Source organism: Pelecanus crispus, chromosome 1 (assembly GCF_030463565.1).
Source record: "Pelecanus crispus isolate bPelCri1 chromosome 1, bPelCri1.pri, whole genome shotgun sequence".
Taxonomy (NCBI): Eukaryota; Metazoa; Chordata; class Aves; order Pelecaniformes; family Pelecanidae; genus Pelecanus; species Pelecanus crispus.
In genome coordinates, this window is record NC_134643.1 from 9,027,857 (window position 1) to 9,047,939 (window position 20,083).

At 41.0% G+C, this 20,083-nt stretch overlaps 1 protein-coding gene across 2 annotated transcripts in view; it reads right to left on the reverse strand.

The window, feature by feature from the left end:
• GRM3 (glutamate metabotropic receptor 3) overlaps positions 1–20,083 on the reverse strand; it is a 117,904-nt gene that overhangs the window by 6,436 nt on the left and 91,385 nt on the right. Inside the window, exon 5 of one of the 2 annotated variants that reach the window (XM_075706884.1) lies at positions 6,283–7,349. The exons of the other annotated variant lie outside the window; for it this stretch is intronic. Within the exon in view, the coding sequence (XP_075562999.1) occupies positions 6,283–7,349 (1,067 nt within the window). The remainder of the gene's footprint in view (positions 1–6,282; positions 7,350–20,083) is intronic. 2 annotated transcript variants of the gene reach the window in all.

The following is a 20,083-nucleotide window of genomic DNA, read 5'->3' on the forward strand; positions in this document are numbered from 1 at the left end:
AGTTGCCTTGGGGCATTTGTTAGTGTAACTTCTCTGTTAATCTTTCTTCCTTTTTGTTCAATGGTATGACTAGGTGCCATTTTACTGCCTCATTTTCAGTTTATATTATTTTCCAAGCAGATTCCTTAATTAAGATGTTGAATTAAACTGCTTTAAACTCTACTGCTTAATTTGAATGATTAGACATCAATGGCTCATTTTTCCTTAGTTACACTCCTGCAGTCCTTGGAGATCAGCCTTCTTCCATGGGAATGCTTCTCATACCTCCTTGTCAGAAATAATTGGTGCAAAATGAAAAATAGAGTAGGGAATGGACTTTGTTGCTTTATATATATACAGAGCACCAAATGCTTTGTCAGCAGTGAGTATAATTAATGTGATCATATAATAATCACTCTTTACCCAAGGTAGATATGGCAAACACCATGAAAAGATGCTCAGCTCTCACAGGATGTGTGAACATGGAAAACCCTACAGGGGCAGCATGAGAAAGGGACACCTTAGTGTTTCCAGCTACACTTCCTCCTTCACTCTGCATTTGGCCCACAGGGCTCTGCAGTCAGATCAGTGTGGGTCTTTAACTGGTAAAACATGACTGGGAGTTTTCTTATAAAACAAGAATAAATAAAGGTAGTAGTTTAAAGGTAAGCTCTCTTCACTAACAAAGTTCACCTCCTCCCCAGCCTGCTCTGCTAGGGCTTGTGCCTTGAGCAGCTCAGCTGTGCTGACACAATTATACACTTGATCAATGAAATGATTTGGGTTAAAAATAGCCCGATCCCACAGAGTTCATTTTAACCCAGGCCATTTCAGTGGTTTGGTGTGTAAGCTGGCCTCACAGACACCAGTGTGCTGGCAGAATGGAAGCAATCCTGCTAGACCAGGCAGGAACTACTGGCAGGGGGGTGAGGTCCTTGAGCCAGAATTACCCCTAAAGAAAATGCAGGGAGAGACTGTCTAAACAATAGGAACTTTGGACACCTGATTTTGTTATAACTAGTTTAACACCCAGACTTTTCCCTTCCTGTGTTATTGTTGCATTTCTTAAGTTTTTGTCTAAGGTGATCATGTTGAAAATTCCCTTAAATGTGCTAGATATTGGGGCTGCTGTGTATTTATGTTATGTGTACTTATTTAATCATATCAGGTGTCATTGTATCTTTGATTCTGAAACCAATGTGGATTTCTGCATGAAAATCAATGGCATCAGAGAAATCTATCTTTTCCAGGAGCTGTCCTTTAAATTTTTGACAGTGCAGCTAACAGAGTCAGTCGCCAAATGCAGCAGTTTGCAGAGCAGTTTCTGGCCTTTGCTTTGAGACCTTCTAGACCTTCTGGGAACATATTCTGCAATCATTGGAGGACTCTTGGGAACAGTTCAAGGAACATCAGAGTGCCTTGCTGCTGCTGGGAGAGGATTGCTGCAGGAGGTTGTGACTTCTAGCAACCTCCACAGCTCCTAAGGAGCTCTGTCAGCTGTGCTTGACCAGCTTGGAGCTTTGCCCTAAGCTGACTCTTGGTTAGGTTTGGTTGGGCACTCTTGTTGCAGCTGCTGGGAAGAGCACTCTGTAGGTGTTGGGCAGCTAACAGGTTCAGCAGTGTGCTGAAATGTGCACAGAAGAGGGTTAGAAACTTTACTGAAGGCTGTGTTTGTGTGCAGAGCAAGGGGGATGCCACAGGGAATGGTCCCCAGTGCCTGCAGGGGCAACTGTCCCTGGCATATCAAGGTTGACCCAGACTGAGCTCCCGAGGGAGGATGCAGGTCTGGAGCTTTGGGGCTGCAGGGATGCCTGAGGCCTCTCATGGGGGGCTGAGGGACTTGTTCTCCTTTTCTGCAGATGTGGAGGATTTCTGTTGTAAAGGAGCTACGGGAGGAGGTCAGCAGACTTTGCAGCATCAGACATGATGATAAAAAGGAGGACTGGATCTTCTCTGACACTCTGCAGGTACAAGAGCCTGGCCTGTACTAGATAAAAACTAGTAAGCCAATGTTTGTTGAGTTGGGAAAGGGAGAATCCCATGATGATGAAGGCTGGAAGTCTGTGACTTGTGGCAGTAGGCAGATGGCTTCTGCTCTACTTACAGATCTGCAAATAGAGAATAGGTCAGCACCCTGGTAGCAGGGCGAGGAGAGAGAGTCGTACTCTGTGTGAGAGGGCAGGGGCAGTGAATGGAGCTCTGCCCAGTGATGGGTCTTGAGCCAGCTGATAGATTATGGGTCAGGATTAGTGGCCAGACCAAGGTGCACAACATTGTGGAGGGTGTCTGCTACAGACCACGTAATCAGGAAGAAGTAGAAGAGGCATTTTTCAGACAACTGGAAGAAGTCTCACATTTGCAGGCCCTGGTCTTCTTGGGGCAGTTCAACCACCGTGATACCCACTGGAGGGACAACACAGCAGGGCAGAGGCAATGCAGGAGGTTTTTGGACCACTGAGGTCAACTTCCTAAAACAGGTTATTGAGGAACAGATGAAGACGCTCCACATGATCTCATACTTACAGACAAGCAAGAACTTGGCAGGAATGTGACAGGCAGGGAAACGTTTGGCTGCCACAGCCAGCAAATGGTGGAATTCAGGATCCTGAGAGGAGGAACCAAGGCAAAAAGTAGGATTGCAACCCTGCAGAGCAGGTTGACCTGTTCAGGCATCTTCTTGGAAGAATACCATGGATACGGCCCCGGAGAGAAGAGAGGTCCAGGAGGCCTGGCTGTTTTTTCAAGAATCACCTCATCCAAGCTTAAGAATGGTGCATCCCAATGGGCAGGAAATCAAGTAAATGTGGCAGGAGGCTTGCATGGATGAACAATGACTGCCACTAGTCAGTATGGATTTACACAGGGGAAATTATGCTTAACCAACCTGGTAGACTTCTACAGTGAAATGGCTGGCTTGGTGGATGATGAGAGAGTAGTTGATATTATTTATTTTGCCTTTAGTATGGCTTTCAATGCTGTCTCCTATAAGATCTTCATTGACAAGCTGATGAAGTACAGGCTAGATAAGTGGACAGTAAGGTGGACTGAAAACCGGCTGAACTGCTGGGCTCAAAGGATTGAGATCAGCAGCACAAAATCCAGCCAGAGGCCAGTCATTAGTTGTTCCAGGGGTTGATATTAGGACCAACGTAGTTTATTACCTTCATTAACAACCTGGATGCTGGGACTGAGTGAACCCTCAATAAGTTTGAAGATGATACAGACTTGGGAGGAGTCATTGATACACTGCCATCCAGAGGTACCTCAACAAGCTGAAGAAATGGGATGATAGGAACCTCATGAAGTTCAACAAAGGTAAAAGCAGAGTCCTGCACCTTGGGAGGAACAACCCCAGGCACCAGTACATGCTGGAGGCCACCCAGCTGGAACACAGCTTTGTCAGAAGATCCTGAAAGTCCTGGTGGGACAACAAATAGATCATGAGCCAGCAGTGTGCCCTTGCAGCTAAGAAGGTCAATGGCCTCCTAGGCTGCATTATGCAGAGCATTGCCAGCAGGTCAAGGACAGTGATCCTTCCCCTCTGCTCAGCACTGGTGAGACACATGTGGGGTGCTGTGCCCAGCTCTGGCACCAGTACAAGAGAGACATGAACATACTGGAGGAAGTGCAGCAAAGGGTCATGGAGATGATTATGGGACTAGAACAACTGTCATGTGAGGTTGAGAGAGCTGGGACTGTTCAGCCTGGATAAGTGAAGGCTCAGGAGGATCTTATCAGTGCATATAAGTACCTCACGGGGGGAGAAAAGAAAAAGGAGCCAGACTCTTCCTAGTGGTGCCCAGTGACAGGACAAGAGGCCATGGGCACAACCAAAGTACAGGACATTCTGTTTAAACATAAGAAAACTATGAAGATGGTCAAACACTGGTTCAAGTTGCCCAAAGATGTTGTGGAGTCTCCATCCTTGGAGATATTCAAAACCTGGACATAGCCCTGAGTGACCTGCTGTAGGTGACCCTGCTTTGAGCAGGGGAGGTTGAACAAGACAATCCCCAGAGGTCCCTTCCAACCTTGGTGATTATGTGAAGACGTGTGTGGAAAAATCCTGCAGCTGATGTCATGACTGAATCACCAAGAGCTCTACTGTAAACCTGTCACCCAGAATTCCTTTTGCTGTTAAAATTTATTCAACTCAGGGAGAAGAGAGTGGTTATGCCAATATAAGCAAGCTTAGTCTAACAGAAAAAAGGCATGTATGTATTGGAGGCATAGCTATACCATAAACCCTTCTCACAGCAGAGAAGGCCTTAACCAAATAGTGGGGTTATTTGGTGGGTGAATCTGTAAGACATGCAGTAATATGCCATCCCAGCATATCTAACATGCTGTCTGGCACCTGTCATGTGGGGTTTGTACAGGGACATTTCTGCTTCAGTATTGGTAGGGATGTATATACTATGTGGAACTACTATTTTTTGTTTCTTTAACTACTACAGTGAGGCCAACACCAAGACTCTGGATAAATTTCCAGGAACTGTCCCTTTTCTTTAGGAAGGGTGAGCCCTAAGTGATGTTTGTGCTTAATGATAAAATCTCAAGCCAGTCAACATTTTTTTTGTTTTTCATTGCTACTATTATGTCTCTAAAGCTGTTTATTGGTGATGCCACCAGTATTGGTTTACATTAGGATGGCACAGGTTGATTCAGAGTCAACATGTAACACTGCATGGAGATTAAATACAGTCTTTTCCAAGGAACCCCAGAAGTGTAGACATCTAGGATGGCATTTTCAAAAAGCTCCTGCCATCTCATGAAAGTATCAAAAAAGGTGTTAAAAGCATTTTCTGTCAATTTGGTAGGACCCAAGTAGTGGCTTATTTGGAATCTTGTATTTACATTAAATGCCTGTGGGTGGTTTTGAAAATCCCACTCAGGAGATAAGGCTGAAAAATGCTGCTTGAGCAATCAAGTCATGCTCCTCTTGACAATTAGTGTCTGTGCTGCCCACTCATGTGACTGTCTGCACTGATATTACCCTCCTTCTGTGTCTATCTTCCTGATTACTTTGGGTGTCCGGAGCTGTTCCCCAGTGCCTTCCTTAAACTTTTCCTTCATTAGCTTCAATCCATTACTCGCCATTCTAACTTCTCCTGAGACTGAATAATCCCTTTCTCTCTTTTTGTTGCCTTGAAATTATTTATAGTCTGTGATGACATCTCCCTGGGTTTACTCTTGTCTAGACTAAATATATTTAGCTCTTTTACTGTCACTCTGTGTGTCTTACTGCATCGTTTGTTATATATCCTTGTTTTCTGGAGGTTTTCGGTATCTTTCCTAAGCTGAGAAAAATAGTACTGAACATACTGTTCCAGGGTGGTCACACCAAAAGTATGTTAAATGACATTGTTAGCACCATAGTTTTACACGCTATTTTGTGTACATACTACTGGTTATAATACTACCCTAAGTTAGTCTGCCACCTTTCTTCTGGGCAGAAAATTGAATTAATTCACTGCAAACAGCTGTAAGGGCCAACTCCAGCAGTCACTTCTCACATCATGCAAACTGTGAGATTTCCAGTGGAGCAGATCTGAATCTTTTTCTGAGACAACTTCCTTCTGTCCAAAAATATGATTTTATTGAACTTGAAGCTTTGCAACACTATGTGACAATTTAAACAATTTAATGTTTTTTAAGTTTGTTGGTGCAGGCTGACCAATATTTTCTGCTCAGTTAGGTGTGTGTTTTATCCCCTACAAAGTGGAGAAAGAGTAAAAAGTTCTATATTTAAGCATAACATTTGTTGGAATTCTTTTTTTAAAACAAATCTGTTTCATAGGAAATTTTGAAATTCTTTCCTTATCTGTTTTATTTGGAAGAAAATACTGGTTTTGAATGGTAGATCCTTTTGCAGAAGGAGACTAGTTAGTTCAATTTTTAATTTAAGGCCCACTTCTACCAGATAACTCAATATGACTCATTCTAGCTCATGTTCTATTAGGTTTTTCTGTTAGGACTATGACTTCACATACTGATGTACCAGTATGAATACTTAATCCATACGCTATGCCTCTATCCATACGCTATGCCTCTATCACAATCAGACTGATAGTACTAATCCCCTTCACCTCTAACTGTACATGTTCAGTTTGAAATGAGACCATCTTTCTTAGAAATAAGCTAAAATTTGGTAATATGCTTAGGTGGACATTAACATTGAAATGGAGCTTGTTTGCAAGGGATCCGGAGGACAAAAGAAATGTTAGAAGCTTTTAGTGAATGGCGACAGGGTCCTTTAAAGTGATGCACATGATTTATGGAAACAGATATCCAAAGACTTACTCTGTAGTCACTGGATGTCACATAAAATATGGGGAGAAAGGCCAGCCAAATGATGCACGTTGTGTACATTGTGAAACCGATAAACTTGGCTTCGTTGAAGTTCTCTGGACATTTTCTTGTTTTGAAGGCATATACAGTGCATAAGACTACGAGGATTACATCATATGTTAAGGAGATTAACATACTGGAATCTTTGACATTGCATTTCAGTATGACAGTCTCTCTCTTCTCAGGAAGAGTGTACCGCCTGGTGCCGGGGGCCTCCAAGATAAGCCACACGGACACCACCACAATCTGCACCAAAATGAGGCTCAGGCAGATGAAAACCTGAGAGCTGGGGCTGATGAACTTAGGCCTTTGAGCACCGTTCTTTACACCATCAAATATTCTGGCTATGCAGTTTGTTTTTGTCAGAAGGGCAGAGTAGCAGACAGCAAAGGAACTTCCTAGCCCCAAACGACGCAGGGTGCAGATAGCTGGAGAAGGCTTGGCTATGAAGAAGAAAGTCATGCTGTAAGACAGGAAGACCCCAAAGAGCAATATGTAGCACAGTTCACGGCCAGAGGCTTTGACCAGGGGGGTATTGTTGTGCTTGATGAACACTGCAATGACCATAAAAGTACAAATAAAGCCCAGGCATGCAATGGTAACAGGACCTATTGCCCAAGCGTCTTCCCACTTGATGTAGTCTTCTGGTAGGTCATAACAGCCAGTCAGGTCAGCCGTGGGCCATTTTCCAGGCCCACAGTCCACACAGGTAAATTCATCAGCCAGGTACTCATAGGTTTCACAGGGAATACAAATCCAACAGCAGACATCTCCTGGTTGCATATTCTTCATCTCGTTAGGAGCACAGGGGTCACTGCACTGGGAGACGGGGACAGAGCTCCTGGACCAGTGGATAGCGTCTACCTCAAGTGACAAGGTTTCCGCCCAGTGACCAACCTTCACATAGGAATATCTGCCTCCAGTGTACTGGAAATTGAACACGTTGTATCGTCCTATCCCATCTCCATAGGCATCAAATTTGACCATACTGTCTGCAGCATTGGGAGGGTTGAATGGAGCTGTGGAAAAAAAAAAAAGAAATAGAGAATGCGGTTATCAAAACAGCAGATGACTTTTTTCATCCTTTTGGCAAGCAGAGACACCTGACAGTTATAGAAACCAATTCAAATGCCAACAGGTAAGTTGAGAGGTCTGTATCTTCCTCATTTTTTAAATATTTTTGCCTTGTTTGAGGTTGGAAGAAGAAAAGAACTCAGATACTAGAACTCTATTTCACTTTACTGCATGAGAAATATTTGTGAATGTGAAGACTTAAGTTAGATTACCAATGTTCTTACTTTTTTTGCCCTGGATACAAACGAAGTCTCCAACTATTTCCCCCAGTATGCACAACTGTTACCTTTCACATTTTGTCTTGAAAGAAAGAGGTCTGCTTCTAACTGAGGCTTAGCATTATTTGTTAAAATTAGTCTGTCATGATATAAGGAAATTTAAATGGTCAGATCAATAAACAGTTTTGAGGCCAACAGTCTGGAATGCAGCTGAATAGAGGATTCATTCTGAGCATGATGGAGAAGTAACTATGAAGTCCTCAACAATTTCTTAGTATGTCTTTTTTGCTTCTCCCTGTGTTGTAGGAAGCTTTGAATCCCTTCTGTTTTGCTTCAGTTTTACCAGTCTCTGATATTTCTTGTCTGGTGTCAGATTCCCAGCATGTGCTTCTTTGGTCCTATATCTTGTTTGGGGAGTAGATGAAAAAACCACAAACTGGATCTGTGACCTTCTGTGAAATCAATATTGTAACACTTCCAACTGGTAAGCTCTGGAGAGTTTTTGTTTTTTTCCTTCAGCTGAGGCTTATGCAGGGAATGAAGAAATATTAAAGATGTAGGAGGAAATTGCATTTACCATGTGATTTATTGGTCATTTGCTGTAGCATCAAAGGTGAACAGCTTTATAAGCAGGAAGCAAAAGGGTTTTTTTTTGCCATTGATGAGCAATAAAGGTGATTTCATTCCCCAGTGTCTTTGGTTACAGAAGTGGTTCCACTGTCATTGCTGGAATAAATCTTTTTCCCTGCATCTGTGCCCATACTGTGCAATGAGCAATATCATATAAGGATGTAATATCTTCCTCCACTTCAACTTCCAGATACTTTGGATTTCTTGAAGCAGATTTATTTAACTTTTATAAAGCAATGAGGCCAAATTCTTTCACCTTTATTCCTGCAGAGCGTTACCTTATTTTGCAGTACTCCCACTAAGGTCAGTAAAAGGGTCAGTGGCTTTTGGCACAGAAGCCCTGATTGGAGGGTTGATGCATAGGTGCAAGTCCTGTACCTCCCCAGGTGCTGGACTTGGAGTGCATTTCTTTCCCAACTTTCTTCTTATCTTAGGGTAAGGTTGGAAGATAATTTATGCCCAGCTATAGTCTTTTTTGGGTTTGAGCCAAGACTATGCCCGTTCTTATACCTGCCCTCTCCTGCATTTTACCACCTCACCTGTGTCAATGACAGTTGTGGACAGCCTTGGTTTGCAGGATTAGAGACTAGGTCTGGGTAACTGTCCTGGTTTCGGCTGGGATAGAGTTAATTTTCTTCCTAGTAGCAGGCATAGTGCTGTGTTTTGGATTTAGTAGGAGAAGAATGTTGATAACACACTCATGTTTTAGTTGTTGCTGAGTACTGCTTATGCTAATCAAGGACTTTTCAGCTCCCCATGCTCTGCCAGGTGCACAAGAAACTGGGAGGGGGCACAGCCAGAATAGTTGACCCAAACTGGCCAAAGGGCTATTCCATACCATATGGCGTCATGCTCAGTATAGAAACTGGGGGGGGTTGGCCGGGGAGCAGCGATCGCTGCTCGGGGACTGTCTGGGTATCGGTTGGCGGGTGGTGAGCAATTGCATTGTGCATCACTTGCTTTGTATATTATTATTGTTATTATCATTATTATATTGTTACTAATATCATTAGAGTTTTACTTTATTTCAATTATTAAACTGTTCTTATCTCACCCCAGGAGTGTTTCTCACTCTTACTCCTCCGATTCTCTCCCCCATCCCACCGGGGTAGGGGGAGTGAGCGAGCGGCTACGTGGTGCTTAGGTGCTGGCTGGGGCTAAACCACAACAGTAACCCAGGAATATGTAGAAGGATTGTTTTCTCTTTTTCTTTACTGTTGGCATCTAGTTGTACCGCTGTCTAGCCCAACAAGACCTCTGAGTGCACAAAAATTAAGGGCAGCATAATACTCCCCCAAATGGCCAGTCCTCCTGGAAATAACATGCTCTAAATTAAACAGGTAGCTAAATTAAAAATATAGGTCAACAAGAAGAATATTAAGCAGCTTCCTTTCTCTCCTTCCTCCTCCTCATGCACAGGCATGCAAGCTCTCTCATCCAGGAGCAGCATTAAAATGAAATCATAATGCAGCACTTAACAGCTCTTCAATAACTTGTTGTCATTGCCAGTGTCTTATTTCATTATTCATAACACTTGTATAGATTGTAGAAGCTGTTCACACAGCAGCACAGTTTTAAGAGACAATTTATTCACTTCAGTGTTATACAGGCCGGCTCCTGAGGTGTGCTGAATTCCTGTGACTTCCACAGGTAAGCAAGACAAACTGCAAACTGCTTGCATGGCTTATCTTCTGTCAAGTGCATAACTACAAGTGCGTGAGTATCCCAGTGCAAGTTACATGAAGGTCAGAAATATCAGCACTTTTCAGGAAAGAGTCCCCCTGTGTAACACGTTTAACAACATCCTAGTTCTGATAGAATATTTATCATTTAAAAAGAGCAAAGTATTTGCCTTGGACTTTGCAGGTAGGTCCAGAAGGCAAAGCAGGTGATCTCACATACAGTTAACTTCAAGCTCATGCATATGTTGCCTTCCATGGGGCTGTTCCCACACTACAAATATGAAGAAAAGGTTTTTGTAGGACAATATGTTTTAAGTTAACCACAGCTTGTAGCTTGAAACATTCATTTTTAGTGGCTGCTGATAGAGGAAAATAAATCACACTCCTTCAGATGGAGAGGATGAAATCATTTAACCAAACAATGATGTATTAAATTATAGTATGGTGAGCCAAAGCCTACAAATGAGCCCACTGGGTGGCAGCAATTAATATACTCACTGATTGCATATAAAATCTCTAAGGCATTTTAACTGATATTTATCAACATGTTCTAGATCCTGTAGAACCATTTCCAAAAAGTCATTTTTTCAGAAAATATGATCTAATAATGATCATAAAAATAAGAGGTTTATAGGCAAGAATGTAATATTGTAAGAAAGCAGGACTTTATGTTCTAGAGTAAAAAGAATAATTTTTGCGTATTGGTAGATGATTTTCCCAGAGATGATGTCAGGCCATGTCTTAAGTCACTCTGAGAATTTTTTTGTAGTTAAATTTCAGGTTTGAGACTAAGCCTACAATCTTTATAACAGGTATTTCTGGCAGGTTTTTTTCAGAGTTGTAACCAAGCTGTTTTGGATTCATCCCTTGGGAGATGAGAGACAAGATTCTCTGGGTCTACCCATGCTGTTAGCTAAGAGGCTGTCTGAATGACAATACAAACTGTCTCCTTTGAGCAGTGTCTTTGAATCTTCTCTTCCCCTTGCACTTCATGAAATGAATTATCCTTACGCAAAGCAGTTATCCAAGAGAAATTCTATAAAAGAAGTTATAAAGGAAAATAAAGGATAATTAAGAGTTACTTAAAGATAAACCAGTGATGCCTTGTGCTCCAGCTTGCAGCAGTTCAGCAATGGAGAAGCAACAGCAGTGACATTTATGACAATAGGAGATACACTCTGGTACACAGAGTGCAGAAGACAGAAACCTATGGAAGCACGTGCAGGCAGCCTGCCTCTATCAGCTGCCTGAAGAAATCCTGTTGGAGGAGAGGATGCCATTGTGTAAGTGGAGGACAAACTCCTTCAGCTTCAGATAAGAGAGGAAAGACCGTGTAGTTTTATGACTGGTTTAGTAGCAGATATGGATAAGAACATAAAATAACATCGTAGCTTTTATATAGTGAATGATGTAATTTTGTTTCTGTCTTCTTACAGTGGGATCATCTTTTCCAACAATCACATAGCTTGCCAGTATGTGCTTACGTGCTGTTAGAAGCAGGTGAGTTGTTTTCATTTGGAAGTCTCTCTTGTTTTTGGTGTCAGTGATGTACAGCTCTAGGTGACATGAAAGAATTCAGAAAGTTCTGAAAGGGGAGATTTATTTTCTTGTTGGGCAAAACCATTATTTTAAGAGATGGTATGGGAAATCTTTTTTGAAATTCTTCTGATTCCACACATTTGCTCAGTTGGGTGAAAGTATGCCAGGATTTTTTAACCAGGGATGAGTAGATGAAGAAAACAAAGTAGTTTTAATCCTAATTAGGTACAGGGAAACTTTTAAGAGACAGGGCAGCTTAGGAAAAGATGAGCGTCATCTTAACTGGCTTGGAAACAGACTGAGCTTTGTTTGCCAGCAACATCTTTGGGCCAGGAAGGATATTTTGCATACAGTCTTGCAAGTGTCTGGCACAGAGCTGAGTGTATAGATGTTGTCTTACAGAAAATATCATCTGCAACACTTCCTGGTAGGAATGATGACAGGTATGCCTACATCTGAGAACATCCTTCATATCCAATAAAATACACATCTGTTCCTTGCTTGCAGAGTGTATTCTTTCAAAACAAGGTACAGATCAGAGGCACAGCTCACTTGCTAGGAGGCAATTCATTAATAACAAGGCTTGATGAAAGTTCTGCATTTTTTCAGCTCAGCAGTTTGCAAAGCTGTGGGATTTCATGTGGTTCAGAAAGAAATATAAAAAGGACTATTGTGTGCAGCAAAGTCACCTTCTTCAACGGCTTGTTGGCCCAAAGACTTTTAGCCAATAGACTATAAGGAGATCATGATTAAAAAGAAATGCAAATGTAAAGAGGGAACAAGCTGGAGTTTCTGAAAAGTTGAATGAAACCTCATTAGTCTCACTAGATGGTGCTGCAAAAGCTCTGAACTTCTGATTTGACTGAAAAACAAGGCATTTGTTTATGTAACAGAAAAATATATTTTTTTTAATGCCCCCTACTCCTTCCTGTTGCATATCCTGGGCAATGCCTTATTAAAGCACTCTGAGGAAGAGCCTTAATAATAATATAACAACAGGATATGGTGTTTTTCTCCAATGGGCTCATCTGCGTGTGTGATGCCTTATCTTGAAAAGAATCACAAAGGACCCCAAGAATGAATATCTCTCTTAATTTTCTTTAATTTTTAGCTAGATATGTTTTGTTGAAGTCAAAGAGACTTATTGCTGCTTGGCTGAATGTTCAGACCGAGTAATGGAGACCTGATGCACCCACTCTTGTTTCTGTCTCAGCATAATGCAGCTAGTTTCACACCTGATTCCAGGAAGTGACATTGAAATCTGGCAATTTAAAAGTTAGTACAGGGAATGCTCAGAGTGAAGTGTCACTAAATTGTACCTCTCCATAATTAATAAATAATGAATGGACTTAAAATATCAGTTTTCACACACTTTTAACCTCTGCGCCATTTCTGGATGTGTTTGGGTCATATGCAATATTGCTTCTTCTCATTCAAGAAATGAATGAGACTGATTAGTTTTCTACAAATGTAATTTTTTCTATCTATGTCTACAGATTTTCCATCAGCTCTATGGTTTCTCTCTCAGATTAGAAACTCACTTGTTGTAGGGAATTGTAACACGTCATAGACCCCTACAGCATTTGCAGTCATCAGAGACAGAAATGTTTCCCCAGGCCTATTTGCAAAGATTTATCACACAGGCATCTGCATATGAGTTAGTTATCCCAAGGTTCTGTCCTACAAAATAGAATGGGTATTTCTAGGGTTCACCTTAGAGTAGGTATCTAGGAGGCCTCAGCTGGACTGTACCTGTTTTTTTTTTTTCTGTTGACCATAATAAGAGTGACTAGCTAAAATACATCTACAATATATGTATCTGAAGTTAGGTGAGATGAATATCACCAGCATTTGGAACAGAAAGGCTCACAGCTGGAGTGCCAAGTGATAGCAACTTGCACAAGCTCTCCGCAATGTACCTGCGAAGGGATGTCTCTCGCAAGCTGTCTGCACAGGCTGCTGTGACTGCTGCAGAGGCTATCAGAGAGAACAATCCAGGAGAAAAGTAATGGGAACACTGGCAAATAAACTAAGAAGGGTCTGAAAGATTAGAGGGATTAATTCAGCTTGTCATTCTCCTCAGCCTAGCTGAACACAGAACTCCCTAGCTACCTTTCCTGTGAAACATTTGCCTCGAGCATAATGTTTTACATTTTCAGGTGTGGTCCTCTAGCTTGTGTGGCCCTTGGGCCTATGTGTGGTATTTAGGACTCAGGGAGAACGAGCTAGATGCTAAGGTACAACCCTTTATCAAGGAAATTATGAAATCATTCTTATTTTTAAAGCAAATTTAAGGAATTAAAAAGGGGATCTCTAATTCCTTAAAGGATTCAGAGTTTGAGACATGGAAGGCAGAAAGCATTTAAATGTTTTTACAGTCATTATACTTCTCCTTAAAAATACAAAACATATCCCCTGAAATTAATAAAATTTCGTGAAGTTTTTTGGTTAAAGTTGCATTAGTCCCAATTTGAAATAAATCAAGCATTCATGGAAAAGCATCCAAGGTGTTTTTCTTTTTTAAATAAGTCTGCTAGGTTGATAATTGATATGAATGATTTGTGAGATTCCAACATAGCAATGCCTTTCAATTTGTGCCACTCTTTTAATTTAAGATTATCCACTTTAGGAAATGGCTGGCAAAGGGCCAAAATACATGCAAGGTAATTTATACTAGCAATCAACTTGCAATTACAAAGGAAATTAAACCATGACTTTAAACTGCCTAACTCCTCCCTCAGGCCAGCTAGTTATTTTGTAAACAGAAGCAAGGGGAACCCAATCCCATTATGAAGAATTATGGCCACTGTTAGGGTGACAACACAAAAGCTCAGGAGCTGGAACTATAGGTTCTGGGCTGGCCTTTGGTATCTCTTGAAATGTTCTGGTCTGAGAAAAAAAATAAGTCCTCTGGTAAGCTATCTGCCAGTTGCTGAACATTAAAATTGCTCTCAGAGCTTGAGATTTTGGTTGAGACTTTCTGCCAGTCCCAGGGTTATGAGTTCCCTGTGTCCAATTTAGACTTCTGGGTGAGGGATATTCTCATTTAATCTCAGCACTGGGAACCGGTACCATGCCTTCCTTACCCCTCTCTTCTCCATACATCCAGGGTGCAGCTGAAAGAGATTGAAGCTGTATTTTAATTTTGCTAAAATTCACTTTTGGACTGAGGTGCTCAGTTATGTCACAGCAGCATGAATCTTTCCCTTTTTGAGGCACCATTCCATGATGTGCTAATTCCACCCCCAGATTGCATATAGTAGCTGATGGCTAAGGAAGTGTTGAATACCTAATAATAATTTTTTGTCTGCCTTTGCCAGCCTGAAGAAAGTATAAATAGATTCAGTTATTAAGATATTAAAGGAAGTTGGTTAAAACATTCTCTCCTCTTTGGGGACTTGAGGATTGGAGAGGTGTTTCCAGACAGTGCTCTGAATAATTTAGTTAGATAGTTTGCCCTCAGAGATCAGAATCAAATGAACCATGAAATAGACCCTCTGGCTGTTAGTTCCTAATTGGCTAGATATGAAGACACTCCCAAATCAGGTAGGCCAACATAGATTTAATTACTTATGCAATGCTATTTTTAGTAGTAGTAATACTGTAGCTGTGATGGTCTAAGATTCAAGAAATTTCAAGTCCCTAAGAAAGGCAGTATTTTTTATTGGTCTAGTCTATAGATATATAGATTTATATAGATATATATAGATATAAATACATATATAGCTTTCAGGCACAAGGTGACTTCATTAGGTCATCAGAAAAGTTGCTCAATAAATTTGATCTTCATTTATTTTGAAAGAACAACTCTGCTTGGAGTTCAGTATATCAGGTTTTTATTTCACCTTAGAAACACAATTTCACTTTCCAAATACCTCATTACTATCCATTTGCAGCGTGATTGCTGAACGCTTTTTGTTTGCTTCTTTAAAAGTATGTAGTTTAGAAACACAAAGTCTGATCAGGATGGAAGACAAGATATGGCAAAGAGATGTTATGCCAAAAGCTTCTCTGTTTTTTCCAGATATGTGGGCAGTCTAATAAATGTATTGCATCTTCCTACAAATTTTATGACTCTATGCTATTATTTTTCTTAAGAAACTACTGAAAACTCTCAGCAATCACCCTACAAATTGCTAATAATGAGGTAATTTGCAAAATGAAGTTTTATTTCCTGTAGGGAAATAAAACCATAAGTAGTGAATTCTTAAGGAGAGCATATTTTTGAAATAATTGAAGCTCAACTTTATTGAACATTTTGTGGGAAAAAAGGAGTTGTAGGATGCTTCAGAGCTGGAATAAAGAAACAATGCTACGGTGAAACACACACAGGAACCTTTATGCTCAAACATACTATGCAGCTCAGTTACAGTATTTGGCACATCTGACATAATGTTGGTGGAAGACAAGGACGACGTGGAGTTTAGCTGGAAATGTAAACGTTTCACACACCTTATGGTGTAAGATTCTGGAGAGGATCAGTTTTCTCTGTTAATATAATATGTGCATGAAAAAAAGCAGCCTATATTTCTTTAACCTAAACTTAATTAGAGTGTCTATATTAGAAGTGTAGTTTTCTTACAGAGCTCCTATAGTCTGTTGAGAGAAATAGACACCTCCAAAGGTAGGCTCTGGCTAAACCAAATTGCTGTCAAGGAAGTGGGTATCTTCCTCCTTTGACAGTTCTCCACTTATTAGACTACAAAGTGAGTTGTGTCAAAGAGGATATGAAAGCTGGCTGGCTTGAATTTTGGCCACTGATGGAGAAATCATCAGACTAATGCTTTCAATAAGGCCCACCGCACACATTAAATGTGACTCATCTCCCTTTGTAAAGGTTTGAGTTTGGATTTTCTTTTTACTCATTTCCATATAACAATGCGATGGCTAGAAATCCACATTACTAAAATGACAGGTTAAGTCAGTATTCAGTAGAGTATATCTCATGAATGACCAAATGCTGAGTCAGCCAAACAAGAGGTGAAAGTGGGCTACTGGCAACAATGAATTTCAGTAAAAGATAGTGAGATAAAGGATAAGAACTCCTGTCTTTTAAGGTTATTCATGCATATCATACACCAGCTGCAAAGGTAGCCCGTCACCTCTCCCAACATCATCAGTGTTCATTGGTGTGCATTATCCTAAAACATGCAAACTGCATGTCATATTAATATTTGCAAATTCATTTGCTCTCAGGAAGAAAAGATAAAGCTAAGAGCACAGAATCATTTTGCTAATGTTTTGCTCCACTGAATCAGTTCAGCAACAGCAACAGCAGTCACTGGACCTCAGGGGAAAATGTAAAAAGAAAATGTTGATTTATTTGCCTGTTTAATGGTAGAGGCAGAGACTCATTGATAGGCTTAGACTGATAAAGTGTTTCAGAGATCTAGAAAGGACATTAACAGCACTGCCTCAGACCTTCATCTGACTTGAGAAATTTTCTTCTCTAAATAGCCTTTAAAGACGGGCTTTTTATTCTTTCAGTTACTGGACCATTAACTAGCCATCAGCTATTTACTCAAATAGATGTGCAAATGTAACAGAGGAAGTTTAACAAACTTTTTCAGCACATTTTTGTCAGCTCCCAATAGCTGCTTCATACAGTTTCTTATTTGCCACTGTCTGGTGGAGATCTGTCTTGACACAGCAGGCCAATCTCTGCTACCAAGCTGGCATCAAGATCTCGGAGCAGTGATCAGATGCTCCATCCATCAGGGCCATACATAAATACCATGGAAAAACTCCACTTTTGGATAAACTATAGGTAAAAATTATTTATAGAGGCATATCATAGGACGAGAGGAAATGGGCTTAGGACGAGAGGAAATGGGCTTAAGCTGCGCCAGGGGAGGTTTACGTTGGAAATTAGGAAAAATTTCTTTACGGAAAGGGTGGTCAAGAATTGGAACAGGCTGCCCAGAGAGGTGGTGGAGTCACCATCCCTGGAAGTGTTCAAAAAACGGGTAGATGTGGCACTTTGGGACATGGTTTAGTCTAGTCTACCCTTGATTGGTTTAGAGTAGACTTGGTAGTGTAGGTTAATGGTTGGACTGGATGATCTTAAAGGTCTTTTCCAACCTAAACAATTCTATGATTCTATGATTCTATGATCATGTATAGTTATTTATGTCAAAGGAGTAGACTTGGAAGGGACTTCAAGAGCACAACCTTCTGCTGTTATGGGCAACTAAGTCATTGCTGCTTAGACTAGAAGAGTCCAGCAAACCTATCCCATATACTTCTGCATATGATCAAGCATTTTCTAGTGTTTTGTAGCAAATTTAAGACCTACTGTAAAAGATAAAGAGCCACAGAGAAAGTGTTCCTGCAGGAAGAGAGCAGGAGAGTTCTGTAGCAGAAGCACAAGAAGATGCTTGAGGGTTCAGAGCTACACACAGAGTCAGCTACTGATCACTAAAGAAATTCAGCCTTGGCAACAAGGGAGGATTGTTTTCAGGGCATAATCAGTAGAAAGAAGAACATGTTGTCATGGTTTAACCCGGCAGGCAGCTAAACACAATGCAGCTGTTTGCTCACTCCCCCCTCAGTGGGATGTGGGGCAGAATCGGGGGCGGGGGGAAAGTGGTAAGGTTCATGGGTCGAGATAAAGACAGTTTAATAGGACAGAAAAGGAAGGGAAAATAATAATAATGATGATGATGATGATGATGATGATGATGATGATAATAATATACTATCCAAGATAGGTGATGCAAAATGCAATTGCTCACCACCCACCAACTGATGCCGAGCCAGTTCCCAAGCAGCAGCCCCCCAGCCAGCTTTCTCCTAGTTTCTATACTGAGCATGACATCACATGGTATGGAATATCCCTTTGGCCAGTTTGGGTCAGCTGTCCTGGCTGTGCCCCCTCCCAGCTTCTTGTGCTCCCCAGCCTTCTCAGTCAGTAGAGCATGAGAAGCTGAAAAGTCGACTAGTGTAAGCACTACTTATCAACAACTAAAACATCAGTGTGTTATCAACATTATTCTCATGCTAAATCCGAAACACAGCAATACACCAGCTACTAGGAAGAAAATTAACTCTATCCCAGCCAAAACCAAGACACGTATACAGCATATGCAAAGCAACCTGTGTATGGTGAAAGGATAAAACAGATAACAAGAAGCTACAAGGACAGTAACAGCCTCTGCAAGAAAAGGAACTAAGGGAAAACTGACAGTCTGGGACTGTCCCCTGGTTGTGGATGCTGCAACTCATCAGTGGTGCTACCTAAACTTCAGGAGGTTCTCCCGCCTCTTTGGTAGAAAAAGATCACTGCTTTTTGATTTGCTGTTCACTTTTTGCCAATTCAAACTCAACAATCATATATCAAGTATTATCTTTTACTGTAGAATTGGGTGAAGTAAATTTGAATTTTAAAGAACAGTAAGTGAGTGCTCTTGTGAGTGTGTGTGCGTGCATGTTTGTGTGCATGCCTCTGTGTGTTTTTTCTGATCCAACCTCCCATACAACAATGTGGTTGATACTGAGTCACCGAGTCAAAGTGAGGTCAGATGCAGCCATTATAAATCACAGTCCATCCTGAAAATCCATACGCTCTCAGCTACAGAGTTACATGGGATTTCTGTGGCACATACTGTGTGAGGACTTTGTTCAAGGCTGCGCTTCACACAACTTTCTCACACTAATAGTTTCCCTGTTTCCACTGAGCAAGGTGTAATTCCTTCCCTGGCTAAAACTACGGTGTTTTCTTAGCTGAGCCTCGTATTTCAGCCACAGAGGTGCTAAATATTTCATATGTACAAAAGAATTGCTGCACTAGCTTACTCTTTTGTCCATCAAATTGTCTGGAATCTGTGTATAGCAGCAAATAGAAAAATGTATTGCATGAAACAAGTATTGAATTGAGGAGCAATTGCACATACACATTTAGAAAGTGAATATCTCTCAGCTTTCAGAAGTAGTCTTGAATTTCTTCTGTAGGAAAAGTGCTAGCTATGTATGTGCCATTAGTCTAGAAGATATGAGACGATTCATATATTGGCACGTAGAAAGATGGGCTTGTAAAAAGAAAAGCAAAACTGTAGGAGATGAAAAGTGGATGCAAGACTGAGGGAGCAGGGACCTTCAGACTGTGAGGTGCATTAATCTCTGCTTTCTATTCACTGGATGTTTGCAACCACCATTCAGGTTGCCACAGCATTTGGCTCTGTACTGTTCTTCCTATGCACTAAGGAGGCGGTTTTGGTGCAGAGACCTGACAAGTCAACTTAATGATCTTGGTAATTATATTATGATTTACATGCCTTAAGTTTAAGGACTTATATTCAGAGATATTGTCATTTCTGGCTTACTGCTGAACCCCTTTGCATGCCAATAGTGAGCAAGTGAGTTGATGTTCATTTACTGCTTCATGGATGGAGCAGGAAGTGAGAAAGCAAATCAAAAGATTGCTCCTGTGCCTGAGTCATGCTACAGCTAGGATTTTGTGGACATTTTTGTTAGAAGTTTCTCTACTTCTGATACCCCTGTGCATGAGTATGTGTTTTTCCCCCTGCCTTGAAGAATTTTAATATTCTTTGTATTCACTTGTTATATTCTCAGACAAAATACACTTTCATGGCAGGAAGAAGGAAACAAAAG